The 26,888-nt window shown below is 57.3% G+C and overlaps 9 protein-coding genes across 9 annotated transcripts; 4 read left to right on the forward strand and 5 right to left on the reverse strand.

Moving 5' to 3' along the window:
* Window positions 1-3,586: 3,586 nt before the first annotated feature.
* On the reverse strand, window positions 3,587-3,879 carry TRAVEDRAFT_99127 (uncharacterized protein; the record flags this gene model as incomplete). The annotated part of the gene is made up of 2 exons (XM_008047232.1): window positions 3,587-3,762; window positions 3,813-3,879. Coding segments are annotated over 2 exons (243 nt in total), but the record flags the coding sequence as incomplete, so codon positions are not given.
* Window positions 3,880-5,220: 1,341 nt separating this feature from the next.
* On the reverse strand, window positions 5,221-5,770 carry TRAVEDRAFT_54315 (uncharacterized protein; the record flags this gene model as incomplete). The annotated part of the gene is made up of 2 exons (XM_008047233.1): window positions 5,221-5,549; window positions 5,605-5,770. The coding sequence occupies 2 exons, from the start codon at window positions 5,768-5,770 to the stop codon at window positions 5,221-5,223; spliced, it is 495 nt and encodes a 164-aa protein (XP_008045424.1).
* A 697-nt stretch (window positions 5,771-6,467) lies between these two features.
* TRAVEDRAFT_54316 (uncharacterized protein) lies at window positions 6,468-9,227 on the forward strand (the record flags this gene model as incomplete). Its single annotated transcript, XM_008047234.1, has 8 exons — window positions 6,468-6,476; window positions 7,485-7,514; window positions 7,565-7,792; window positions 7,849-7,875; window positions 7,927-7,998; window positions 8,055-8,396; window positions 8,475-9,116; window positions 9,201-9,227. 8 exons carry the CDS (start codon window positions 6,468-6,470, stop codon window positions 9,225-9,227), a joined length of 1,377 nt encoding a protein of 458 aa, XP_008045425.1.
* Window positions 9,228-10,769: 1,542 nt separating this feature from the next.
* On the forward strand, window positions 10,770-11,144 carry TRAVEDRAFT_136838 (uncharacterized protein; the record flags this gene model as incomplete). The annotated part of the gene is made up of 1 exon (XM_008047235.1): window positions 10,770-11,144. A coding segment is annotated over one exon (375 nt), but the record flags the coding sequence as incomplete, so codon positions are not given.
* Window positions 11,145-11,752: 608 nt separating this feature from the next.
* Window positions 11,753-11,911, forward strand: TRAVEDRAFT_78597 (uncharacterized protein; the record flags this gene model as incomplete). The annotated part of the gene is made up of 1 exon (XM_008047236.1): window positions 11,753-11,911. A coding segment is annotated over one exon (159 nt), but the record flags the coding sequence as incomplete, so codon positions are not given.
* Window positions 11,912-13,310: 1,399 nt separating this feature from the next.
* On the forward strand, window positions 13,311-13,634 carry TRAVEDRAFT_84248 (HAT dimerization; the record flags this gene model as incomplete). The annotated part of the gene is made up of 2 exons (XM_008047237.1): window positions 13,311-13,437; window positions 13,489-13,634. Coding segments are annotated over 2 exons (273 nt in total), but the record flags the coding sequence as incomplete, so codon positions are not given.
* Window positions 13,635-18,151: 4,517 nt separating this feature from the next.
* TRAVEDRAFT_32347 (RabGAP/TBC) lies at window positions 18,152-20,770 on the reverse strand (the record flags this gene model as incomplete). Its single annotated transcript, XM_008047044.1, has 8 exons — window positions 20,417-20,770; window positions 19,634-20,365; window positions 19,320-19,604; window positions 18,959-19,221; window positions 18,680-18,908; window positions 18,558-18,631; window positions 18,219-18,502; window positions 18,152-18,181 (listed from the first exon to the last, which is right to left on the reverse strand). Exons 1-8 carry the CDS (start codon window positions 20,659-20,661, stop codon window positions 18,152-18,154), a joined length of 2,142 nt encoding a protein of 713 aa, XP_008045235.1. The 5' UTR covers window positions 20,662-20,770.
* On the reverse strand, window positions 20,661-23,216 carry TRAVEDRAFT_54319 (uncharacterized protein; the record flags this gene model as incomplete). Its single annotated transcript, XM_008047238.1, has 1 exon — window positions 20,661-23,216. One exon carries the CDS (start codon window positions 23,214-23,216, stop codon window positions 20,661-20,663), a length of 2,556 nt encoding a protein of 851 aa, XP_008045429.1.
* Window positions 23,217-23,223: 7 nt separating this feature from the next.
* TRAVEDRAFT_76331 (uncharacterized protein) lies at window positions 23,224-23,864 on the reverse strand (the record flags this gene model as incomplete). The annotated part of the gene is made up of 3 exons (XM_008047239.1): window positions 23,224-23,310; window positions 23,359-23,412; window positions 23,748-23,864. Coding segments are annotated over 3 exons (258 nt in total), but the record flags the coding sequence as incomplete, so codon positions are not given.
* Between the last annotated feature and the right edge of the window lie 3,024 nt (window positions 23,865-26,888).

Consider the following 26,888-nt stretch of genomic DNA (forward strand, 5'->3'; position numbering starts at 1 on the left):
GCAAAGTCCAGTACAATACCGTACTTACGACAGAAAACTGTCCCCAATATTGCGTCGTACTTGTCGATATCGACGACATCGAAATAATGTGTATTACGCACTGAGTTCAGTGCGATTTTGGCTTGCGCCCCGAAATTGATCTTCGTACGACTACCCTTAGTCCCCAGCTGGAGGCCTACTGGCTCCTGCAGGTCAATCCTGCCCGCCTTGCACAGATACGCAAACTCCGGAGTAATGGAGTCGGTAGTGCAGCCCGAGTCGAATAGCACTAATGCTTTAATACCGTTGATCGGTATCTCCGCACATAGCGTGCGTTGAGCCTCGTGTACCCGTTGGGGTTGGGCCGCCGGGTCCTCAATCTTGCGGACTTTTGCGTCATAGATCCATGCGTGACGCAGACCGCGTTCATTGGCAATAGCCATGCTGTAGATCCTTGGCTCATTTGCCGATCCTTCTGAGGCGATTGCCTCAACTCGCATGCTTGCCATATACACGGCGTCGTCGTGTTCGAAATCCTCCCATTCCGACTGGGCTTGTTCGTCCGCAGATTCGTATTGCGATCCTACGAATTCGAATTCGGACTGAGGGAGGTCCTGGACCGTTTCGGCCTCTGGATCCAGTCCCTGGGTGTCCTCCGGAGTGCCTGCGTCATCGGCCAGGTCGAACTCGACCGTCTGTGTCTTGATGGGTGCGTCCGGTTGTTCATTGTCCGAAGTGTCGTCCACTACCCGTTGCGCGAACATGCGCTGACCAGGAGTGGTCTTCTTGCCATGGTTGGGGCAAGCCGGGTCTGATGCGAAATGCCCGATTTGCCCGCATGAGAAGCACTGCGATGCTGCCTTGGTGGCTGCAGGCTTCGGGGCGGGACGAGATACCTGCCCGGGAGTGGGTCTTGGTCGATCGGTGCGACCTGGAGCCGTACGAGACGGACCCTGTCGCCTTACGGTGGACGAATTCGTCCTAGGCGAGGGCTCCGCCGCGGGAGGTCTTCGTGGCTGGGTGTTGTTCGAACGGGTGGTGCGATGGTTGTTCGACGACGAGGGATTGTTGGTTCCCGGGGTGGTGTCGCGGATGCGACGGCGTTGTTGTATCGCCCGGGAACTCTGCTCGATCTCGAGGGCAGCCTGATAAAGCTGAGATAAACTATTATATTTAACGGAGAGGCCGTTAAGTACAGTGAGAGTATTCTCATAGCTGACGGGCAACGTCTCGATAAACTTGCAACGTATCTGGAAGGGAGAGGGCTTCTCCCACATCTTCTCGGTGATGTACAGTAAGTGTTCGTACAACGCGGCGACACCGCCCTTATTGGGCTCGAATCTCAGATTATCATACTCCTGAGAAGCTTGGAGATGATTATCTCGGTGGATGAAACGTCGGAATAAACCGACTATGGCTTCCTCGAACAACCACTCCCGACGTTCACGGGAAGGAGATTGTACCGTATTGTACAGCCAAGTGGCCGCGTCGTCGGCCAAGCAGTCGCCCAGTATTCGTAGACGATCACGGTCCATGGAAGGGCCAGTTATCCGGAGTGTACGGAAAAATTCGAGAAGGTTATGAAACCAAATCTCGAAGGCGTCGAGATCATCCTTGCCCGCATACGGCTTCGGGAGGGTCATCTTCGTGACCTTTAAATAGGCCGGCGGGCTGGAGGTAGGTTCCTCTCCGACCATTTCGTCAATCATCCCAAGAAGCCGTTGGACTTCACGGGTGTCGCGAGGTCCGTAGCTGGGACTGGTGTACACCAGCTCCTCGGACCGGTTTAGGTCCTGCTCAGGGACAACTGGAAGTCCGGGGTGTACGGAGACACCAGGGGCCATGGACCGACGCGGTCGCAGTACGAACTGTTGGGGTATCGCCGTAGACGTGGCAGGTCTATGATCTCTCCGGGGAACCTGCGACACCGATTCGTACTGATCCCAGTCCGGAGGTGCGGTGATGTTCGACGGTTCGAACTGTCCGAAAGCTACGCTTCGTCGGGGCTGCTCTGCACGAATGGGTGCGGGGCCTCCGGGAGCGGGGGATACAATGCGGGAAGGACCCGCTATGGGACCGACTTGATCAAGTCCAGCCCGGCGTAGTCGTTCCACACGATCGTACTCCATTTGTTGTTGGCGCACCTCACTGGGTGTTGGACTCGGGGGGCCAGCCAGGTGGGCCTCCACCTGAGTGGCGTCAATAACGTCCTCGACGTTGTTTCCGGTACCCACTGTATGGTCCACCCCTTGTTGGGCCATTTCTCTCATTTCTCGCTCAAAAGCAGCGAGCTGGTCATTGAGCTCGGCCTCCGCGAGCACGACTTGCTCTCTCAACGCCTTATAGCGTTCCGACGAGTCGCGCAGGAATCCCATGATTCGTAACGCGGGCGCGGGCTGAATCGTCTCTCGCCACTGCGAGTTCTGCCTAATATCGGCCCATGTATCACCGATCTGCTCGAGATCCTCAGTAAGATTACTGGTGGATCCAGGACGCGGAGCGTCCGTAGTGGGGGCCCTGTGAGGCTCGGCATGTTGGGGAATGCCCCCTGGGGCCGAGCGTACAGACCCAGTGCGCGACAGTGCGCGCGGAGCCTCGGGTTCCAGTGTATTACGTCGTGGCGAATTCGCAGGAGCTGCCTGTGGCGCTGAGGGTGGATTGGGCAAGAAACTTCGTGCGGGATCGCCCCGGGGAGATGGGGGTTGGCCCGAAGGCCCAGGAGCCGCGGTTGGCGGCGGGTTTGCGTCGCCCGAAGTGGCAGGTTGCGAAGAACCTGGTTGGTTGCCAGGGGCTCGCTCAGGGCGGCTGGAAGTTCCAGAAGGCTGCGTGGGGTCCATATCAGGACGCTGTCGTAAGGCGTCCGAGTTCTGATGACGTGGTGACGTCGAGCTCTACTGATGCTTTGAACGAATGTTCGTTCTCGCGGCTAGAGTAAAAAAGTGTAAGTATACTTGACCTCTACCGGTCCCCGGTATCCCGCAAGTACTCTGGACCGGGCTGTATTGCTTGGCGTACTCGTAGGATGGTGGGGTTGGTAGAAGTCAACCCCACCAGACGCCCAAGACCCGAACCTTGGGGTGTCGTACGCTTATGTAAAGTACATGACGTAACGCATCTAATCTACGGGCGCCTATGCGCCCTGGGTCTCCGAGAACCTCGGAGACCTCGTTCTCCTTTACTCGATGACGGTTAGTGGTCCTCCGCGCACGACCTAGCACGGTCTGGTTATGAAAGAACCGACGGGTTCTTACACGCTGACCCTCAACCTAGTGTGCCGACTTTGAAACTAGAACCGATAGTCAGCGTGTGTAACATCACTGGAAAACAGTAGATTACTTCAGAGGGCGTGACTGAATAGTCCTGTTGGCAGCTGCGCAACAAACCACGTAAATGCCTCCAATGCTAAGCAGCTTACCGACCGCCGAGCCCAGAAAATACCATTAGACAGAACCGAGCATATAGCAAAGATGTACAACTTGAAGAGAGACACTATATGACTGCTGGAATACTATACCGAGGGGATGTCCATGCACTCACAAATAAACGTATCGCTGGCAAGTTCGACCGCATCCCGAAGATGTCTTGCGCGCTTGAACTGGCCCAGTGCGGATTTCCATTGGTTCGAGTTCTTCGGTCGTCCTTCACCACATCGATACCTCGAGAGCATGACCTGGAACCAGGCCTCGCACCACAGGTTCCAGGAACCGACATTGAAATCCGACTTGGCCCAGATATTCGGCTTCGGCCACCACGAAAGGTCTTCCGTCTGATGGAACAACACATCTGTAAGCTCGTCAGCAAAGAGCAACTGCGAGTATACTAGTTAGCCCTACTGGTAAAAATCTTGTGAATGCCACAGATGACGTCCAACTCCTCCACGGTCAACAGGTCGTTGTAGTAGTCATCGCCCCGATATGGACGGAAAGGTTGGCTGGTATGATAGATGTCTGTTGATGGGCCTTCAAAAGCGACATTGTGCCAGTCAGCCAACATGATCTCCGAGGCAAGCTGCCACACTATGCCGCCCTGTGCAAGGGCCGCCCTGCCCCTAGGCCGCGCAAGGATATCGTAGACTTGCTGTTCATACGCTTGATAGTCATAGCGGTTGAGGACAGTGCCACTAATCCGCCAGCTGAGAGTCGGGACCTCGGGGCAGATGTATGTGATCTGATCTCTACCATCGGGACAGAACAAGGTGTAGTAAGGGGTCCCTCTTGCCACCAGATACCTTAGCGCGTCACAACAATTGGTGATGTCCCGCTGACGATACAGCTCGAGGACAGTCGTAGTGTTATCCACAATGAGCTCCCACCAATAGTCGTTGGCGCGATTTGCGTAGGATATGCGATAATGCTTTCGATTATCCAGGATCCACGCCATAGGCTCCATGGACGGGTGTCGCTGGGCAGAGTGGAGGAGGTAACAATCACATGCAGGATTGAGGTCCCATATAAGGCCTGGCGCAGTTGGCATGTCCTTGTTCTCGAGCAGTGAGTTGACAAGACCGCACATAGCCTTGACGACCAAAGCATCGGCCTTGTCGATGTCCTCGGCAAGATAGCCAATGAAGTTTTGAAGGGTAGCGGGCGCATAGGCATCGTAGTCGATGTGGGTGTTCGGCTGGACAACCGGAACCAGACCATAGTGGACACGAGCGACAGCACCAAGATGAACGAGATAGGGTGCGAACGACCCCATTTCATCGTAGAACAGCAGTAGTTCTGACTCGAAGAAAACATTGCGTGACTGATCATACAAAGACAGCATGGGCTGAGGCACGTCCGGTTCATCCAGCTCGTCCCAAGAGTCGTCTAGCCTTTCTTCTGGCGCGAGCTTCTCACAGATGTCCCACTCTTCGAGCCAAGTGTTGTAGTGTTTATGTGCAGGTGGATGGCTCCCCCAGACCTCAGCGACAGCGGTGGGCTTAACGTATGCGTGGTAGTCCATGAAAAGCACTTCCGCGGGAACTTGGTCATCTACATCTCCAACCACTTTCCAAAGGAAGACTCGGGTGGGACAAGTGGGACGGTTGAAGGTATTTGCCTTCTGCTGCCATCACATCCGGCTCTCGCGCTGCTCTGACGTCTCCTTCTCTGCACGCTTGTGATTGGTGCACTCTCTTCGAGCGAAGAATGCTTGGTAGGACTCGCCAGATAGTTGTCCCTCTCCGTGAGGAATCCTGGTGGGTGGTCCATCCTCAGGAAGGATGTCCTCAAGGCTAGGCCGAGATTGTTCAGCCCATCAGAACGAAACCTGCTGGCTAACGACTTGGGGACGCAGATGCATGACGACCCAACCCGCATCGTTGGCGACGACCTCTCGAATGTCGCATGGCTTGGGAAGGTAGTCCCGCAGGAACGGATATTTACGGATAACCTCAGTAGTATCCTTGGGCCAGGCGATGTAGATTGGAAGGCTGGTGCGGATCATACATGGGACGTGGTTGACCCACGCAGTGGCAGATTCATGGCTGGGTTGGACGAGAGGGTTGACGATGGCCCCTACACATAAATTGGGTGACAGGTCGGCGATCACAGATGCCCTCAGCGCACCGATCCAAGCGGAGGGAACTTTTTGCTTCATAAGAGCGAGGACCCATCATGGAGGGTTGGTGTCGGGGTGTACCGTGCAGAGAGCAATCGCCATAGTGCAACGCGCCGCCAGCAGGGCACAGGGCACAGGTGTCGCGCCCCTTCAGTGCAGCAGCCTTGGCCGCAGCTTTGGTGGGGTACACGTCCTTGTAACGATACTTGGAGGGATTGGGCCAGAAGGGATCGAAGGGAAACGACATATCAGGTCGCCCATGGACTGTATTGAAGAGAATATCGCTTGTATGCAACAAACAGCTCTCGAGCGAACACCAGGACTTTGCGACAGATGGGGCTAACATATATCCGCGCGTGGAACCACTGTTGACTTTGACCAAATGAACAGTATTGCAATCACAGTGTAGTCCCACCAAAAAAGTGTTCTCGGTCTTGAAATGTCGAACCATGTACGCAATCTCGGGACACTTGTTTGTTGGAAACAGTGGTTGGCAAAGGTTGCGACCATCGAGGTTCAGATGTGGATCAACGATAGGATAGCCTGGTAGATGTTGTACAGGTGTTGGATGAATGACGGTGTAGATGACACCATTATAGGAGAATGCGCGGAAGGGCCTGTGTACAACGTGATTGTCAATGATATGCCAGCAGGAAAGTGAGCAGACATACTTGGATGATTCAGACATGGCCCTGCAAAGTCGAGATCATGATGAAAAGAGGAAGCTATATTGTCAAGAGTGAGTACCGAGAACATGTAAGATGATATGAAAAAGGGCATACCAACTGCGCACTAGTTGTATCGAAGGCCTGGGTGCTGAAGATTGACCAAACTGGCAGTGACAGGCAAGCTTGCACGTCCAGAGTGTTGATAGGAGGCTAGGCAAGCGGAGAGCTACAGGCGCAGCGTGCACAGGCGAGGGGTCGGAGGGGACTCGTACAACGATGGAGTCTGTACGTGGAGATAACTGCATACAGAGCTAGCAGAGAAAGGAGGCTGAGACGAGCAGAGGTAAGGTAGATGTTCGGGTAAGGGCAGGAGTACGTCTGTACGGGGAAATAACCCCATACAAACCGGGAAGATGGAGGATGGAGGAGAGAGGATGAGGCCTGAGGCAAGACTTGGGCGAGATGAGACTTGGCAGTTGGCGGCATTGGCTGGGGTGGCGCATGGTGTTGTGGGGGTGTATTTGGCAATGACTTCAGAGACATTGGGACTTGAGCTTGAGTGCTTGAGCGCTTGAGCTTGAACCCAACACTCCTCTTGGTCCTCTCCCGCCTCTCGCACCCTCCTCCTATACCCTATGTGAGGTTATATCCGCACATAGGTTCTCTTCCCACCGCTTCGTCTCTACCTCATACTTACTTCTGCCGTTCTTGCAGCCTGCCTGAGGTTATTTCCGTGTGCAGACCGCGTGGATCGTTGGTCCTTGTGCATGCCGCGGTCTGTGTTACACAGGTTGTCAGTGTTCTATTGCTTGGCATGTCATGTTCTGGACGATGTGATGAGGATAGAGACCAGCCAGAGAACAGGCGTGCACTCATCTTGTGGTAAGTACATGCGAGACCTTGCTCGTTTGCAATCATGACTAACATATGGTTGCGCTGTGTTGCACCAGGCATTGCATCAAATATTCTTCCGGATTTTTGCGCGGTATCATACACATCTCAGTGTCCGTGCCCCATCCCTCTCCATCTCTTTAACCCCTTCCGGACGCTGACCGGGTGACGAGGCGAATCCAGTTGAACTGTTCCTTCGACACAGCAAGAGTGCACAGCTGGCCTTCAGACCGGCTTATAAGCCACTCCTGATCATACAGCTGGCGAGGAAGATGTCGGGCAGGTGAACGATTGCTCGAAAGCAAGTGCAACGCCGCAGCTGGCCCCCGACCGCCTTGTCCCACGAGCTGCCTGACTCCGACCTGTAAAGTCCGCCATTTCTATTCACTGGTGACCTACAAGGAGGACTACGCTGCGGCACAAGTTTTCGTGGTCAGTCTGCGAAGCGCCACATCACGTCTGCATTGCTAACTTTGGGGTAGTGCGCTAGCTGCGGCCGCCCTCAGTTCCCCGAGCAATGGGGACCGTCCGAAGAAGACCTGGTGGACATTGAAGCCCAACGCAAGCGTAACCATCTTAGAAAGTGTGCGGACGATCATCAAAAACAACTCCAGCGCGCACACGGCTCCCTCAAGATCAAATGCAAACTGGAGACCCTCCCAAAGTCGCAGAAGAAGGCAAAGGCAAAGGGACGTGCCAAACCTTTCGGAGTAGGAGCATGCGCATGGTTGATTTGAGTGTATCGGGCTAACAATATGCGGTTTAGATTGTTGGGAACATGATGGGAACCTTGGTGAGTCTATTGCCACGTCGAGGTCCGCTCGTTCTACAGCTGCTATGACAGGATGCGACGGCCGGACCGTCTCGGCGAGACCTATATTGCGGGCGCACAATTACGGTCTTGCTGTGGTACCAGGTACACCCGTTGTTGCGCTCGTTTGCGCCAAACATAGCTGACGACCTTCGCAACAGATGAACCAGCTTCCGCTGGAAAAGAAGGTTGACATCGAAGACGCTCAACTGCTCCATTTCGCAGAGGCCCCGTGGGTGCAAGCGGCATGCGCCCCAGGGTCACTGCTCGTCTTTGACGCATGGCTGCTTGACGTAGCGCAATGGTCCACTGTCACTTGGTCGACGGCTCCCATTGATGTGTCGCTGGACAAGGACACGGTGTTTGTCCGCGTCACCGGCCTGCCTTGCACGGGGTTCGGTCATTACATCAAGAAGTACGAGGAGAGCCATGCCATGGCATACCAGCTTCACGGAGGGCAGACACCCAGCGACATATTCATCACGTCCTCGGTCCCCAACAAGGTCTGGGTCGCCCTGTAGACCGCCGTAAGTTCATCACTATCATGTACATACACCAACCCTAACGCGACACTATGACAGGACAGCCAGGGTCCGACGCTGTACCAGTTCGCTATCGTCAAAGAGCTCGGATGCGACATAGCGCGATGGGTAGATCCTCCAGAGCTCAAGAGCGCGCACCATGTGTGCTACTGGATCGAGGGTGAAACCCAGTGGCAGGGATACGCAGGTGTGAGTGGGGTGCAGGTAGCCTGCTTGCCCGGTGTCCTGTTCATTCTTCTCCAACACCCAAACATTCAGCAGCTGTTCGGGTTTGAGGACATGCTCAAATGCCTGGAGAACACGCGCGCAATTCAACGCGCTTCTGGTCAGGACCACGTTGCTCCTCCAGTTATGCACACCACACGTACGCCGGGCACAGAGGCGCCACAAGCCCGTCCCTCGAACGTGAAGGTTGAGCCCACCACATGCGCTCAGGTATTCACGACTAGTGCCGCTGGTCCGTCAAACGTCAAGACAGAGCCCGGCACGACTAGTGCCGTGACACGTGGGTACAACGTGCACGCAGGTCAAGCAGGCCCGTCGACCACGGCTGAACACTCCGTGCGCAGCGTGCAAGTCAAGGGGAAGGTAGTGAAGGGGAAAGGGAGCAATATGGGGATAGACTGGCGCCAGGATGTGCAGCGTGCAGGGTTCCGCGTCGTTGTCGAAAACAGTGAGGAGGTGATTGAAATATAGTATGATATATGAAATATACGATACGTACAGAGATGCAGAACTATAAGCAGTTGGCTAACTACTTGCTAGGAGCAGGCAACTGTCGAAAGCGAGTAACTAACGACGCAGGCAAGAGATACCGCCACCAAGTGCATATAGTGAATAGTGAATAGCACCGTCCGGCTTAACGACGCACCGCCCTGCGTCGAAATGTTGCATATCCTCCCGCGCTCCTCTCGTGTCTCACGGAGGAGTATTTTGTGCTCAGGTTAGTACGTTGCGCGCAAGGCTCAGTGGGGATCTGACCCTTCCATCATATTGTCGCAGTGTACTGCCAGGTGGCCGTGTCCGCAGGACGGGGCAGGGATGCGCTCGAGTAGGCAGTTGATGGTGTGTCAGTGCATTGTACAGAAGGCAAAACTGTGTCTGACAAACATCCTACAGGGAACTTGACGGGCAGCAAACACGCAGAAGAATACGGCATCTGTGAGGCGATGTTTTCGGGGATCCACTATATGAGTAAGTACGGTATGCTGATCCGAGCGTACAGAATGTGCGTCACCCGTGCGGATGCCCTCGCGCAACTATGCGGCGCGGAAGCTACTGCGTATGGCCTCGGCATCAGTATGTGCGCATTACTCGGGCAGCGGGACATGCACGGAGTATGCCGACTTCTCTCAGGCGCGCACCAGACCATAGAAGCTCACCATTCGATATCTGTCTTGGCTAGGCAGTGGCAGGGGTAGGGGTAGAGGGCAAGGGTAAGCGGGGGTACACCCGCGGGTAAGGGGTACAGGTATGGACACACATGAACCCCTTGAAAATCCGTACCCGGGAGGAGGGTACCCGTACCTTTCTGCAGGTAACCTGTGTCTATGTGTGGAAATAGTCTTGAGAAGTAGTCTGGTGCACACAGCCACCAGATACCAGTCTCCGGACACTCAGAAAAGCGTCCATAGCACCATAAAAGGCTATTTCAGCCACTGACATTATGCCCTAATCAAGTAGTACTACCAAACCATACATGCAATCAGTATGTAGCCATAAGCAAGGATCCAACTCCGCAAGGCCAGCGGCGAAGAACTATACAGCACAAAAATGTCCCACCACTGCAAGCTCTCGCATGGCTAAACTTATCGTTCAAGACCCTACACCGACGGCGAAATCACCCACACATCCATCGTAAGCACATACAAAGGTCCTTCACACATTCGCCCTCACAGACAGGATTCACTGACAGATATCAGACATGGCCGGGGCCTCACGCAGGAGAAAGTCGGTCAAGGCCACGGGGAGTGCGGCCTCAAAAGGCAAGAAGACGGTGAAGCCGAAGCCGAAGCGGACGCGCAGTGCTACTAACAGTACAGCGGGAAAGGACACAGACAACACTGCTGCTAATGAGAGCAGCGAAGGCTCGGGCAACGAACGCCCGAAGAAGCAGGCGCGGAGGTATCAGACTACTATCGAAGAGGTTGTAGACGAAGATGGCAGCTCCGGAGGAGCCGGGGCAATACAGGCGACGCAAGCGAAGAGAAAAACAATCGTGATCAGTAGCGAGGAGGAGGACGATGACGAGGAGGGCTACGAGGATGAAGAGGAAGACGCCGAGGAAGAGCTCAGTGAGCAGTGCAGTCATCTGTTGGAGAACATCGTACTCATCAGAACATAGCTCGCCTACGCAAGCGGTGGAACTCACCTATGTACGCCTTCTTCAAGGCCGAGGTCGACATCGAGTACGTCGACGGACGTCGCTCGCACGTCTTCACATGCGCCCGCAAGAGTTGTGACTTCACAACGAGGCGATACCTCGACACCGGGGACCGTTCGACAGGTAACTTGCAGAAGCACGCGATCGGGTGTTGGGGCGAGGAAGCAGTGATGCGCGCGAAGGAGACTGCCAGTGAGGAGGAGGCATGCCATGCCATCGTCGAGAGCATCGAGAAAACGGGGCACATTAGTACATTCTTCTCGCGCAAGAAGAAAGGGAAGGTCACCTATAGCCATATGCAGCACACGCGCGAAGAGACGAGGTGAGTATATACAATCATCTTGAATGGGACTCTGTTGTTGACGAGGCGGCGATTACTAGAGCGGAGATTGTCAAGTGGGTTGCGCAAAGCCTGCGGCCGTTCAGCATAGTGCGCGATCCCGGCTTCCTATCGTTGATGAAGACGGGTCGCCCCGGGATGTATATCCCTTCTCCATCAACCGTCTCGCGCGACGCCAAGATGGTGTTCGCGCGGACGCGCGCTAGGATTGCGCAACTACTAAGGGTGAGTCAGCGATCTATGCATGAGCGCGTATGGAACTAACCTGGCAGCGCTTCAGGATTACGAGGGAAAGCTGAGCTTCGGGACGGACACTTGGACGTCCCCAAACCATCGTGCTTTTGTGGCGATCTCTGTGCACCTGGAAGTCGATGGTCAGCCATTGAGACTCCTACTCGACCTTGTCGAAGTGGCTGAGGTACGTACTCGCGTGTCCCAGTGTGCACATCTCCCTGACGAGCCATGGGGCTGCCCACAGTCGCATACTGGCGTCAACTTGGCCGCCGCATTCGCACAAGTCCTGGAGGATTTCGGAATCCAGCACAAGGTGAGTATGATATCAAATCGGATGGCACAGTGTCCTCACATGGCGTACAGATCTTGGGAGTGACGTGCGACAATGCGTCGAACAACGACGTCATGGTCGACCACCTCAACGTGCTCCTGGAGGCCTTCGGAGGAAGCTTTGCGCGAACGCGCTGCTTCCTCCATATCTTGAATCTCACGGCGAAGAGCTTGTTGAAGCAATTCGACGTGAAGGCGGTCCAGGATGTCGAGCAGGTGGACGAGGATGTCCGCCGGTTGCTGGAACTTGCGCGCGAGATCGACACCGAGGAGAAGGAGGCCGCTGTGAACCCTGAGGTCGATGAGGGGATGGATGAGGGCGACGGCGACGAGGAGCAGGACGACGACGACGACGACAGCTGGGTCGACGAAGTCGCGTCGTTGGATGACGAGGAAAGGGAGGAGTTCGAGGAAGAGGTTCGCCCAGTGAAAATGACACTGGCAAAGGTGAGTCAGCCAGTGACAGCGTGGCAGAGCGAGGGTCTCACGCTTTGACAGATCCGTCGCCTTGCGTTCAAAATAGTCAACTCTACTACCAAGCTCTTGCCCGCGTGGAATGCGATCCTGCTGGAGCAGAAACTGCCGCAGAGATTAATCCCGAGGGACGTCCGCACGCGCTGGAACTCAACTTACGATATGCTAGATGTAGCCGTCACATATCGTGAGGCATTGGACAGTCTCTGTTCGAAAGCTGAGCGAGGCTTGCGCGCGTTCGAGCTCTCGGCAGACGAATGGAGAATTGCGGTTGAGCTTCGCGATGTGCTTAAGGTTTGAACTCAATCTGCTTCTCTGCAACGTGTTGTACGCTGACACTCTTTGCCCTCTGCCCAATTCCCTCGCACCGCCGCTCCTGCTCCCGCTCCTCTCCCTGCTTCCTCCCTCTCCCCTCCCCCGACACGGTCGCTGGACGACTTTGTCATCTCTCGGACGCCATGGTCGCTGGGCGACCTCCTCTCGCACACGATGTTCGGCAACCTCTAGGTCTTCAAGTTCGCTACTCTGTTCTTCTCGCGCGATACTCCGAACCTCGCCATGGTCATCCCGGCCATGGACCATATCGATACGACTCTCACCAACCACGTCCGCGACAGCAGCCCACTTCATCCCGCTATCTGCGCCGCCCTTCGTCTGTCCAAGAAGACCTTGAATCGCTATTACAAGATGAGCGACCTCTCGGCTACATACCGTATCGCGATGGGTGAGTACATTGCCCGGCGGCCGCTTCGTTGTCACTGTGCATGCCACAATGCTCACGATCCGTACAGTTCTACACCCAGGTCACAAGCTGAAGTATTTCCAGCGAGCTGGCTGGCCGTCCGCCTGGTCGAAGACCGCGCACAACCTCGTGCGCACGGAGTATGACACTAGCTATGCGACCCGCGGCGATGACGCGGCATATGAGCCCGCGGATGACGACTCTGGCGCTGCAAAGGATGCTCCTGCACACGACGATCCTTTCGCAGGGATCCCTGAGGTACGCAATGTGTCACTTACTACGGCTTTCAACGCTGACCTGTGTGCTATCTAGGGCGCGAACATCTTCGACCACCTGCCAGGAATGGCCGCCCTCGCCGACGACTCCGACAGAGACGAACTCAACGACTACCTGGAGTCCCCGGTTGACCCAACGAAGGACGCTCTTGCCTGGTGGCATGCACGCCGCCTGCAGTTCCCTCGCCTCTCGCGAATGGCGCTCGACTACCTCTCTATCCCCGGTGCGTCACACTCCATCTCACTGTGGGCTGCAGCTGATTGTAAGCCGTCAGCTACATCCGTCGACGTCGAGCGCACGTTCAGCCGCGGTCGTCGTCTTCTCAGCCATGTGCGCAGCCGGCTCAGCGCGCAGACCACGCGCGCTGTTCTCTGCTTGAGCGACTGGGTCCGGTGGGATCTGGTCAAGTCCCAGGACATCCGGGCTGTGTCCAAACTCGCCGAGGTTGACGACAACCGTCTCGATTACAACATGGAGGACGGCTGGGACCGCATCAGCACGCTGCTTTCTGAGATGCGCTCTTAGGTTGTATGTACCTGTATTCTGTGATGACTGTCTGTATGTTTCGCCCAGCATGTATTGCCCGTAGCTACTTGTGTGTGCCCCCGCTGCCGCGTGCCCCCGCGCTCATTGTCGTCGTCGTCTGGCTTGCTATCACCCGCCCCGGACGATCGATATGCTACGTCAGTGGCGGATTGATTGATCTCATGGTCCCCGAGCCTCATGCATCGTTGAGGCTGCTGTGTGTTGACGCTGCCCACCGCCATACCCTTCTTACTTTGTCCCCACTGCTGCCGTCATTGAGCTCTCCCATGCCAGTCCCTGTACCTCGACGATCCGAGTCTCCGTTTGACCTCCCTGAACTTGTCTCCATCCCTACGTTCGCCCCCGTATCCCGCTCGATACCTGCACCAATGTCGACATCCACTGTTCGTGTGGACTTCGTGCGATCTTCGTGGACATCACCTGGACGTCCTCCACTGCATGCGCTCATGCTGAGAGTCATCGATCCACGAGAGGAGGAGGTTCTATATGAGGTGCACTATGCTAAGTCTCGTCTGCTGTGATATATAATACTTACATGATAGTAGTTCCGTCCCCCTGTGTACTTTGAAGACTTCGACACCCTCCCACTCGCCATCTTCGAAGAAACAGTCTATAGAATTGAACACGGCTATTTTGGCATTGCGAGAGGCCGGTTTCCTCCTCAACAATTCGATCTCCTACTCGACTTTGTCAGATGCCTTGCCCGTCTGGCTCAGCATCGTCCCCGGAATAGGGCTGTGTGGCATGAATTCTCCACCCTCATGCTTCAGGCATCCTCGGCAGCCCGTCGCATCGATGCACCCACAGACAGCATCAATGGCCTTGCTGCTCTCTCTGAGTGGGCCCGGGCGATGTTTCCGGTGAGTACTATCAACTTCTTGAAGATGTATATAATGAATTCAGGGTATCACAGGTCCACTTCATTGATTACCCTCTTCCGGGTCATGAAGAAGAGCTGTAGGCTGGCACTCTGGGGGCACTATGAGCTACTTTCCATGTGTATATGATATTAAACAATTCTAAGCTGCCTGCTTCCTCTATGCCACCATGTACCCTCTACCCATTGAAGATGAGGATTACCTGCACATGGATTGGATACCCGTGGGTTACGGTACCCACGGGTGGGGTAACCCTAACCCTAAGAATCCGCGGGTACGCGGGTAGGGGTTTTTGCAGGTATGGGTATGGGTATTGTTCGAAATACCCGGGGGTATACCCCTGCCACTGCCTAGTCTTGGCGTCCAGGTACCACCGGTGATCAAACGGTCGGCCGATGGATTGGGCGCCCACGGGCAACTATGTCTGTACCTGATCGACAAGTGACGTCATTCGGACTGGACAGGTACTCATGGCCATTGCACAACCAAGGTAAGGCCGAGTATGAGCTCAATTATCGCTAGAACTTGCAGAGCCTCCGTGTGATGGGCGGGTTGCAGTTCCAAATTCAAGTCGAGCTCCGGAGTCACACCGCCCACGTTAGCGCCGTCTACGTGCTCGCCGTCATCACAATACCACTTGCTGGGAGTAGAGAACTTGAAATAGTCCGTCTCGGGGAGCGAGTCGGAAGGCGGGATATGGGAGTATGGGGTCGCGTGGTCCGCAAGGGAGTCGCGGGCACGCGTAGAGAAGAGCTTGCCGGGAGAAAAGGAGACAGGTTGCCTCTCACTGCGTGAGACCCCTTCCTAGTGTGAGGGTAACGAGTATGTACCAGACGAGTCAGTGGATATTAGAAGCAGGGAAGAGGTTAGCTCGTACGATGTCGTAGTGGTCACGAGAAGACCTCGTTGAGCATCGCATGCCCCATCACTACACAATATGGTACGAACCACAGACTACTACATACTAAGGCATCTAGTAGGCACTCGTAGTAAATGTACGAGTTCGCATATTCACACCTCGCGCGTTGAGCACACGAAACCCTCTCGTCAGACCTAGTGGTACCGCTCTGCGAGCTTACCTAGCGGCAGCTCGTTCAAAGCTCCCATACGATCTCGTACGTCCGTGCGAGGTGGTATGGCCGGATCAAAGCTCTCGCCCAACGATCGAGAAGGGCGAGCCACAGTACAAGCGCTGGTCTCACCCGTCCTCCCGGACACTTCCACTACGCTTGACATGCAAATCTGACTAGAGTGTTCTGTGGCTCGCGCAACACGGAGGTATCTGTTCTTTATCTGGGCGCGGCACTTCTGGACTCCGTCCACCCGGGGATGCCCCGATGGCCCAAAGTCTATAAAACCCTGCTCCTACAAGCCCATATGCTTGCTGCCAACGTCCGCCTCCTCCTCTGCCAGAGTCCGCCGTAGTCATCATGATATCTCTTGGACCTAGGTGAGTCGAAAACGGTAAGCTAGCTCACTGGTATCACAACATCTTGAGGCGTACTAAACATGGTCTGCCATGGGACCTGAGCTCGGAGGGATGTCCATCATCAAGGCGACATGGGTGCTGACCTTGACAGCGCGAGGATGTGAGCCTGGCGTGACGGTGCGCAACCGCAATTCGTGAGATTATGTATTATTACGCGATGCAGTCGCATAAAAACTTTGGAAACTTCTATTATCATTGTGTAGTCACATCTGCTAAAATATATTCTCGTTCTGCGCACCCATATGAATGATGATAGATATACATACCCTCCGATTCTAATAGATTTAGATCCCAGATGTGATGCGAGAAATTTGAGCTTCGCCCGGATCGGGCTAGTCGGGCTATGTGAGTCTAGCTCCGTATTGTCTCGTAGTATGTCGTATACATCTTACTAGGTCACTGCGCCGTGGGTAGCAAGCTCCCTAACGATCCGTTCTCGTTGATAGTAGTATGATATTTCCACGACTATTGCTCGTCTTGACTTGTAGCACGATAGCCCGAGGTCTTCGCGTATAAGGTCGGAGATACATCCTATGTGTCCCCCCAACTACTCGTGGGGGGATGCACGGCAGACGCTAGTCACCCGGGTTACTAGATTGAACTATGCATTATCTTACGGACTCGTAGCCGACCGTACGAGAAAGGGGTCTCACGCAGTGTCTCCTTGCTGTTGACAGATTCGTCATCGTTTTCCTGGGCGCACGCGGACTTGCTGACTGCGCGTTTGATCCCGAGGGAGGTTGCAAGAGCTTTCAACGTTGAAGTCACAGAAGCTGGTGATTTGGGAGAAGTGCGAGGCATGGTGAGTACATCAGTGGTTCATGGCACGACCACGGGGAAAACGCGCGAAGAGCGCGAGGCAAGGTAAAATATGGAGCCTCGACCATGGAGCGGCTGTCGATCATAAACGACCTCGACAGAACGGCCATGAATAACGGATGCTTGGCGGCGCAGGGACTGTCTCGGAAGGCAAAGAATAGGGTGGAGTACGATGAGCGCCGCAAAATCTCACAGCGAAGTGACCCAGTTCAAGAGGGAACAAAGACGTGTCAGAAACGTATCAGCGGTACATTGACACTAATTCCGCTACCTAAGCCATTGTTTCCCTTTGTACCTGAATGCATCTGACGCTTATATTCGAGCCAGGCGGTTGCAGCATAAGTACCGTCCTGTGCGTTGACCTGCCACCTCGCGGCTGACAGTGAATGATTGATGAAATGCAGAGGCAGGCTGACTATGAAGTTGTCGATCTAGGACCAGCCTCTCATGCTGACTTCGAGGACCGAATGTGTCCTTCAGCCGATGTCAGCCTCAGAGCCTCAATGTCCAATGTCCGCGTCTGCGACGCTCAAGCCCATCGCATCGGAGTTTTCTGACAGCGCCAGCCCGCCTCATCCGGACTAAGGAGCGTCAACAGAAAACAATTCCGACGCAGCTCGATGCAACACGTACCAAAAGACAAACATAACGCGACTCACCCTTGGACGTATGGGTGCCAAACTCCCCGTTCGAGACGGTGCACAGGCTGCCCTTGGAGGACATCGTGCCCACCCCGCTCTCGTCCACGTCCGCGATGTCGTCCATCACAACTTCCCACTGCTCGCTCGGGCGCGGTATCCCGAAGCGCGAGTTCATGACCACGTCTTGCATCGCGTAGTCGTCGTCTTGTTCTTCGTCCCCTCCTCCCTGTACCGCGGAGTCGGCGGGGAATCCCTCAGGGAGATCTTCCTCCACGTCCATCTCATCGTCGAAGGACGGCGCGCATAGCGCGTCGGGCGGGAGTGCTTGCGCGTGTTGCTTGAGGCGCTCGATGAGTTCGACGTTCTTGCCGTTCGCCTTAAGGGAGTGGGTCTTGCATAGCTTCACGAGCTGGTCCCGCTTAAGCGAGTGCAGCGCGGGCGAGTTGAATAGAATTTGCGTTGTGGTTGTCATCAGGAGTGTGTCCGCATCTAAGCCAATGGAAGTCTGTATTGAGAGCCTTCTGTGTGGGTCTAGCAGCAGAGAGCAAGCCCAGGTGTGTCGGGCTAGTAGTCGGGGCGGCTGGCGGGGGCGGGCTGCGGCGGAGGAGACATACGCGGGAACAGACGGGACGGCGGAGGGCAGCGAGATGGTCGGCGTAGAGGTGAGCGGCGACGCGCGCGGTTGTGTGCGCCGCTTGACCTGCGCCTCGAGCTTGTTGCGCTGCTTGCGGACGTCGTCGTCCTTGAGCTTGACGGAGAGCGCGAGCTCGATGAACGCCTCAGGGTTGAGGGGCAGCGCGGTAGGTGGAGGATGGCAGAGCGTGTTGAGTATGTCGTCGGGGGAGGTGGACTGGAGAACAAGACGGCGACAGCCGGCGAAGATAGCGAGGCCGACACGGAATAGGAATGTTACACCTGTCATACCTGTCAGCAAACGCTTCGCACACGCGTCGAATAACAGTAGACGTACCTTCGAACAGGAAGACGTCCCAAACGCGCAGCAAGTAGTCGGGCTGCAGCGTCGCCGCGAAGACGGCCATGAACCTGCCAGACGGAGTCAGCGGACGCACGCGGATGAGTTCAAGAACGTACCACGGACGACAGACAGCCGCCGGCGGAATCGCCATATCGCCGAAGACTTTCTTCGCCGACGCGGGGTCGTTCGCCTCGAGCGCCCTCGCGAAGAGCGACGCGTCGACCTCGAGTTGCACGGAGGTCGAGAAGTAGGGGCGGAGGTGGCTGTCCATCAGCGAGATGAACGTCCAGAAAGCGTCCTCCTCGGGCGACTGTAGGAGCAACTGTCCGGCAATGAGGGCGAGTCCTACGAGAAGAAGTCAGCAATGAACATGTGAACGTTCACAGTACACTCACCTTTGCTGTACTGGACGTTCGGTACCATGCACAGGTAAGCCTGCAGCATCTTCGCGAGCGATCCGTCCTGTAACTCCGGCCGGTCCACGAAGCTCTCGCGAATATCGCGCTCGATATCCGCGAACGCCGGCACCTTCTCGCGCTGCGCGAGCCGCTGATACAGCCCGTCCATCCGCTTCCCCTTGCTATCCGCCAGCGCCGCCCACACCTGATACCGCACCGATGTAGGCACGCCTTCGAGCACAAGCTTGCGGATCTTCTTGCTCTTGCGCATCTGCGCCGCCGGAATCGCCGCCTGGCCGCGATCCAGCGCTGTTCGCGGTGCCGGTGCGCCGTCATCTCGCTGATCTCCTTGGGGGACTTCGACTCGTTTGGAGAGAGGTCCATCGGGATCCGGAGGCTGCTCGAGCCCGACGTTGTCGACATCGCGGGGCTGTCCGTGCGCAGGAAGCCGTCGCTGCGGATCGGGCTCGGAATGGGGAGCGAGTCAACGCTGCCCGCAAACGGCGACATCAGCATATTGGGCTTGACGAGCTCGAAACCCATGTCTTGCACCTGGACGGTCTCCTGGTCGACGGTGTGTTCGCTTGCGCTCGTGTAAGTGCTGAGGGTCGGACTTCGCGGGTCGTGGTTGGACGAGTCCTTGCTTGTTACGAGTCGCAGAGGGGACAATACGGCCGATTCTTCTTGTTGATCTTCAGTCCGAGCACCGACGAGGACTCCGATATGCTCTCCGCGGGCGACGTGATCACCGGAGACGTGGCATCCGTGTGCAGCGTGTCGATCGACGGACGCGACAACGACGTTGTCCCAGACAGCGGCGACGACATCTCCGACCTCGAGCTAGTCGTCGACAACACCGCTGATCGGCTGTGCCTCAGCACCGGAGACGCCTTCGGGAACACCCCCGCACTCCTCGGCGACGCCGGCGGATTCGCACCCCTCGCAAACGACTCCTGCAGCGCCTCCAACGGCGACTGCATCGGCTGCTCCCTCGCATACCCGTTCACATTCACGGGCCCTCCTGCTGCTCCGGGACCGGAAAATCCGGCGGCCTGGTCGAGCAAAAGCGCACGCATAACTGGTGCGCCAGGGCCTGCGGCGCCGACCCGAGCGAGCGCGTCCGCTGCGGGGGGAGGATGCGACGTCGGGAGCGGGTTCGTGAGCGCACGAGGCGGGGGAGAACGTACGGGCTCGTCCATCGCGGCGGTGTTGTTCGATGAGAGTGAGAGTGGCGACGGCGCGTGCACGCCACGCACGACGGACGACGCGTGCGAGACCGTCGCTCGCTGCGGTGCCGCGACTTGTGCCGCCGCCGTCGTTGTGGTGGCCATCGCGGACTTCGAGCGTTTCGTGGTGATTTGCAGCGGCTTGACGGACGCGAGGCGCACGGCACCTTCCTCCCGGCTGCAATGAAGGTCAATATTTGTCTCGTGGGCGATACGGAACGAAACTCACCTGCCCCGCGCCAGAGCCTGCATCCTGTCCTCCTGATTCCCACTCTCGAACCCCGAGAATGACCGTGACCGCGGCCTCGCCATCCCCGCCGCAGGCGTAAAGTTCGCCCGCTGGATTGGCTGACTTGTACCCGCGGCCGGCGGACCACCCTGCTGCAACGGCGGCGACATGGTGTTTTGCATCCCTGGCGGGGGCACCGTAGTCACCCGCCCAGGAGGCGACATCACTCTGCTAGGAGGCGACATTACCCTGCTCGGCGGGGCATCGTGTTCACCCTCGCGGGTGGCGACATCATCCTCCCGGGGAGCGACATCGCGTTCTGCCTCCCCGCGGGATCCACACTTCGCCTCCCCGCCAACTCCCCACCGGGAGGACCGCCACCCATCCCCATCCCCGACGCCGGCAACCCCGTCCTGCTCGGGCCCTGCGCACCAGTCCACGGCATCGGCGGTCGTGCCCGGTTCGCGGGGATGTTGTTCTGTGGCTCCAGACTAAACGTGATAGGCACCGGCCCTATTGACGTCGACAAGTCGTACTCGAACCGCCCGTATATCGTCGGAGGCGCAGGGCGACCCTCCCGCCGCGCGACAAACGCGATCTGCAGGACCTGGAAGACCGAGCCCGCAGGTGGGCCGGTGGGAACGGGAGGCGCGGCGGGCTGGCGTCCGTACATCGGGCCCGCGGAGGCGGTGGTCGGTTTTGGGGCGCCGGGATGCGGGAGGAAGAGGCTCTGCCGACCTTGTGGGTCGGCAGGTGGGCGGTTCGGGTCGATAGGGCGCGCTGTGGGGTGTGTCGGCGGGCTCGTTGACGGACCGGGTCGGGGTATGGCCATGGGCATAGGCATGGGCATAGGCGCGGGCGCAGGTGTGAGGGGCAGAACGGGCGCGGGCTGCGGTGGTGGAACTTGAGATGAGGAAGCTTCGGGAGTCGCACTGTACGGGGGAGGTGGGGGCCCATCGGGCACTGGGTCCGCGTTCGCAATCACCATCATGCGCTTCTCGTTGCGCGGGGAGCGTGGGGAGGAGTTCGACGATCTCTGGACGGATGGTGGAATAGCGGGAGTAGGCGGAGGCGTTGAGCGCGTCTCCGACGGGCCGTGCACGATCTCTGCCGCTTGCGAAGCCGCGGTATGCGGCATGCTGGGGTCACGCTCCACCACGGTAAGCTCTTGTCCTAGCCTTCCCTTGCCTGCGGCCTCACGATCGGACGGCAAGTCATCGTCTTGCTCGTCCCGCTCGCGCTCGAGCCGCTGCCTGAGGTTAGTCGCCGCGCCCGTGTTGGTTGGATAGACCGGAGACATGAGCGTAGGCGATGCGAAAGATGCCGTCGTCGCTGTCGGAGCGGTGGGCGACGCCTGCGGAGAGCCGAACGTCGCGTGCAACAGTGGAGACGGCTCAGGCTCCTTCCTGAACGTGAGCGGCGCGGGCCTGTTCTTTTGCAGCCGGCTCATCGTCTCCTCCGAATCACCCGCGCTCAACAGATCCTCCGCAGGAGTGGAGACACTCTCGCTGAGCTTCGAGTGCGCTGTCTCCTTCGAGCCCTTCCTGCCGTGCTCGCGCGAGTCCAGACTGCCCCTCGACAGCTCCGTAGGTATCGGTGGGACGACCTCAGAAGTCGACGCGACGGTGTACATCGAGCCCTTCGAGAAGCGCGACATCTTCGACGCCATCGAGTATCGCGAGTACCTATAGTCGTCGTAGATGTCATCCGCGCCCTCCCAGTCCTCGCCGCCATAGTCGCTCCCCGAGTGCGCGGACGGGAGCGAATCCGAGTACTGCGAGCCCGAGCGCGCCGAGAACGGCGGTTGCGGGAGGCTGGTGACCGAATCGGACCGCCCAGAAAACAAGGGCTGCACAGGCGATTGCGAGTAATGGGACCCCGAGCGCGCGGAGAGCGGAGGCTGCGGTATGCTCGCAGGAGAGTCGGTGCGGAGGGAGAGCGGCGCGTTGACGGGTGACTGTGAGTAATGAGATCCCGAGCGCGCCGAGACCGGAGGCTGCCCGATACTTGCAGGTGAGTCGGACTGCGCGGCAGGCGGTGGCTGCGCATTATCCGCAGGGGATTCCGAGCGAAGAGAGAGCCGGGTCTGAACAGGCGACTCCGAGTAGTGCGAGTCTGAGCGTGCGGAAGGCGGTGGCTGCGCAGTACTCTCCGGCGAGTCCGAGCGGACAGACAACGGCGGGTGGACAGCACTCCGCGGGGACTGTGAATAGTGCGATTCCGAGCGCGCGGTGCCCGGAGGGCCTTCAACCGTGGAATCGGATGACAGCGTCCTGCGAACGGACTGACCGTCCTCGTCGTCGCTGTCATCGCTACCTCCCGCGAAGTTCTGCAGGAGCGAGAAACCGATTCCCGCGCCGCCATCCGAGAGCGCAACAGAGATGCGCGTACTGGGCTCCGAGTCGTCGTATATGCTGGAGTCGCGGTCTTGCGGGAAGCGTGATGTGCTCTCGTCGAAGGACTCGAAGCGGGGATCCACCGGACTGTCCGTGGCGAGCTGTTTCGCGAGGTCGCCGAGGTGTATGGGTGACGCCGCGCGATCACTGTCAGGCGTCGGAGGCGCGATGGTCGGACTGCTAGGATCATCGTTCGTGGGGGTGATGGGCGCAGAAGTCGAGATGGTAGTGGCAAACGAGGAGGCGTGGCTGAGCGAGCGCTCCGGATTAAGCGAGAGGGTCGGAGAGAGCGCGAAGATGGAGCCCGAGGAGGGTGCGGTAGAGATTCCTGGTGACGGGATATCGCGTGCGGCGACAGTCAGCGCGCTCGCGGAAGAGCCTGGGCGGGAGATGGGGCAGGACATGGCAGTGCCGTTTTGTGAGGACGGGTTTCTTGAGGCGGCCGTGGAAGCGGACAGCGTCGGCCACAAGATTGCCCACGACGCCCTCGCAGTAGCCCTGCGTATATTCAGCGGTGTTCTCGAGCGCGAAGAGAGGTTAGCTTACGAGGTAGGTGTCTGCCTTGCCGGGGACTTGCATGAGCACTGTGATCTCGTCGTCCTGCGGGTTGGAATCAGCACAATGCCCGGCGTTCACTTAACACAACAACAACGGAAGAATGACCGGCGAATAAGAATGCGGTCGGTCGGGTGAAACAAACACGATGGCGGACAGCGCGCACGGACATATCGTATCCGGGATACCTCACGAGCCTCTCTGTATGCTCTCCCACACACTGTCGGTGGTTCCGAGCACACCGCGGCACTCGTGGACACCTTGCACACGTGCAACGGAAGCTCACTGGACAGGTATATGCGCGGAAATGGCGGCGAGTAGTTGGATATCCGGGGGAGCGGTATTTACGCGATCGCAATCATGTGGAGAGGGGAGCGTACCTTCATGAACATCAAATCCTCCGCCTGCTCGGCAATGCAGTCTTGCAGCGCCGTACATTTCCCAATCCCGCCCTTTGCAGCAAAACGAGTCCACCTTCCGAGCTCGCTCGCGTCCATGTTTGGGTTGTAGCGGATGAGGGGGTATATCCGGGTGGTCGGTATGCCAAGCCAAGCTATTACAGCGAACGAAAGGAGCGTCGGGTGTTCAAAACACAAGCCAAGACGAACGAGTGCAAGACGGAAAGCGAGAGGGGACAGAGAGCGACAGCGGATGAGATGAGAGAGAGGGTCGAAGAGGATGACGGCGAGGCACAGACAAGGACAGGTACCAGCTAGTTGACAGCTTACTTGGAGCGCCTATCGCTGTTAGATTGACAGACTTACTGTTCTAAAGATCAATCTAAGCCCTGCTTCAATCGGATCTAACCTCTCCGAGCGCCCGTTTCTCATCCGCTCGTCCTTCGCTTTCTCTTCCATCTCCTCGGAGAAGGGAAGGGCTTCGTGCACACACAGCCTCAGCGCGGATAGAGCGGAGAACATCGTCTGCATCTGCTCTCCTCAGTGAGTACTCCTTGACGTTCGCCTGGATTCCGCTCGTCCGCCTTCGCGTCTCTTGTCGGGATGTGAGGCGTGGACGTGCGAAGCCTGAAAATCGCCGAACGTGCTCTTCTCTGACCAGATCTATCTCCCAGCTTGTCAATACACTCATGTCTTCTATACGCGACTATTTTAGTGCCAAGCTACTGGACCAAACCCGAGTCCGCAGTCCGAGTACTCGAGGCCTGAGCGAGGCCTTTCGGGCTACAAAGTCAGCATCAAGAGGCAGCGCAATCTCCAATGTGCAGACAACGACGGCCAGGGTCCCTCTCGTCTCTCGGCAACATGCACTGAAGGATCCAGGAAGTCTGTGCATTCTGCCCGATCTCGAAGTGAAAATGTACGTCCGCCGCTCTCCCGCGATGCATTCAGCATGCTGGTGGCCCATCTTGTGGCCCATCCTGTGGCCCATTCCAATGCGAAACTCAAAGGCGACGGTATCCTATGCGTCCCAGGTCAACACACCCGTCGCATGTCATTTTCTTCGCGCCCAATCCCGCATGTCATATCCGCTCACACTCTTAGCCCTGCTTGCGACCACGGCTTATCCCGATCTCTCCCGGTTCTATCGAGTGCGCGTTATTCGCGGGAGTTGATCAGAATCTCCTCCCGCACGTTCACATACAACGCCGTCGCTTTCGGAGCCTGCAACATCTTCCTAGCCGTCTACTTCGTCCTCGAGACAATAGGCGCTGTCCCCCGAAAAGATGCGCAAACGGCTGCAGGGTAAAGCAAGCCTGGTGCCAACGAAAGGGCGGCCTTCACGAGCCTTCACGAGAAACAGCGTGAGTTAGCATGCACTCTTGCCTGGGTAAAGCACGCGTACGCCTTCGCCCCATCTGCCCTACAGGTTTCTACTAGTCTGCGATAAGCGTCGTCTTGACATGCTTTTTTATCCAGGCATGCGACCCTCGATATTTCGCTGTCGCGTATACAGATTCGCCTCGGGACACTGCCCTTACTCTTGCTCTGTGTTCGTCCCTAGGGTGGTGGTGCAGGGATAGTCCCTCCGTGTCCATCCCGTCGTCCACATTGCGCACATCGCACGCATACACCCAGCCCTGGCGCGGACTGTGCATGACGTATGGGCGTCGTGTGATCTTGGTTCGTCTTGCACCCTCCCCGCGTTCGTACATGAAGCGCATTGGCCTTACTAGCTGGCCACCGCGGGCCCGAGCAGCGACACGATACTTTGCATGTGAGAACCTACGCCCACCGCTGTCTTGTCATACACTAACAGAATTGTAGAATTCTTCCATTCACTGAGCAAGCGGCCCATCTTACGCACCATTCCGGCGCGACGCCTCTCCATACTAAAACCTAGGTCTGGACGTCGCCTGATAGACGTCTACGGAAAGCACCTACTTCAAGTTCCGAGGCCTCTCAGCCATCCACGCAAACTCTCCTTCCGATGCCACGCTATGCCCCATCGACGCCCCGTATCAGCGCATGCGTCCCTGGCGCAGGCCGTGCTCTATCGCAGGACCGGCCCTGTCTGGCGCGTACGCCCTGCAAAAGTCAGAGTGTTCGTACTCACGCCGAGCCCCGACTCAGAATTTCGCGGCATATTCCTATCCGACGTCGTCGAGATGCGGGATACGAGATGCTTAAGAGTTAGTAGGTGAGTACTGACTTCGGCCGCGGAGCTTTCGGGCGTGCTGATGGATATGCTACCTCCGCAGGGTACAGCGCATACTGGCAGGTATACTCCGTTGCTTACGTTTGGGCAACCCCGCGCATCCACTAAACGTAGTGGAGCCCGTGACGCGTGCGCATAGGTCGCCAGAGCTCAACAGTCCTCGCTTACCATTGCTATGCAACGTTCCTCACCGGCTACCGCGCGCTCGAGGCGCAACGTGCGGGAGGTACGAACACAGGCTAGAGGCTGCGAGAAACGATGCGGGGGTAATGTTCAATCTAACCTACATGCCACTCGAGCGCTGATCTTCGCGTTAGTTTACACTCTGATCGCGCCAAAATCGCGTAAAATAGTGGTTTTGCGCGCCCGGGAAGACCGGCAGGCATCTAGCTCTGTCCAAGATTCTCTGACCTAGGTTCCGCGGTGGTAAGTAATATCCCCTACGCAGAACGAGTCTCGTTGACGTATCTCGACGCACCTCAGCGAAACGCCGCGCTCACCCCGCACGCGGGAAAACATTAGCACAACCGATCTCGTAGGTTGCTATGCGTGTTGTTCTGAAAGTCGAAGGTGTGTGCGTTGTCGACGAAGTGTTCTCCGCGCCACTCACCTTGACCGAGAAGAGCTACGACCTCGGCGCATGTACCCAAATGTTATACGCTCCTCCACGCACACAAGCACCGTGTCTACGCATCAGCGGCTTGCGTAGCGACGCGACTCGCGCTCGGTAGCGCTCGGACCAGTCCCCATTGTGCGCCGTATCGAGCGGCGGTGGCGTACATCCGCCTTTGTCTCTTAGCCACCACGCCACCCGACCTCCCGCCTCTAACCGAGGCAAGGTGTAAAGCTACAAAAGCCTCATCGTCGAGCGTTCTGTAGCCCCCAAACGCTTCCTTTCTACCGCG

The sequence above is a fragment of the Trametes versicolor genome (assembly GCF_000271585.1).
Source record: "Trametes versicolor FP-101664 SS1 unplaced genomic scaffold TRAVEscaffold_16, whole genome shotgun sequence".
NCBI lineage: Eukaryota > Fungi > Basidiomycota > Agaricomycetes > Polyporales > Polyporaceae > Trametes > Trametes versicolor.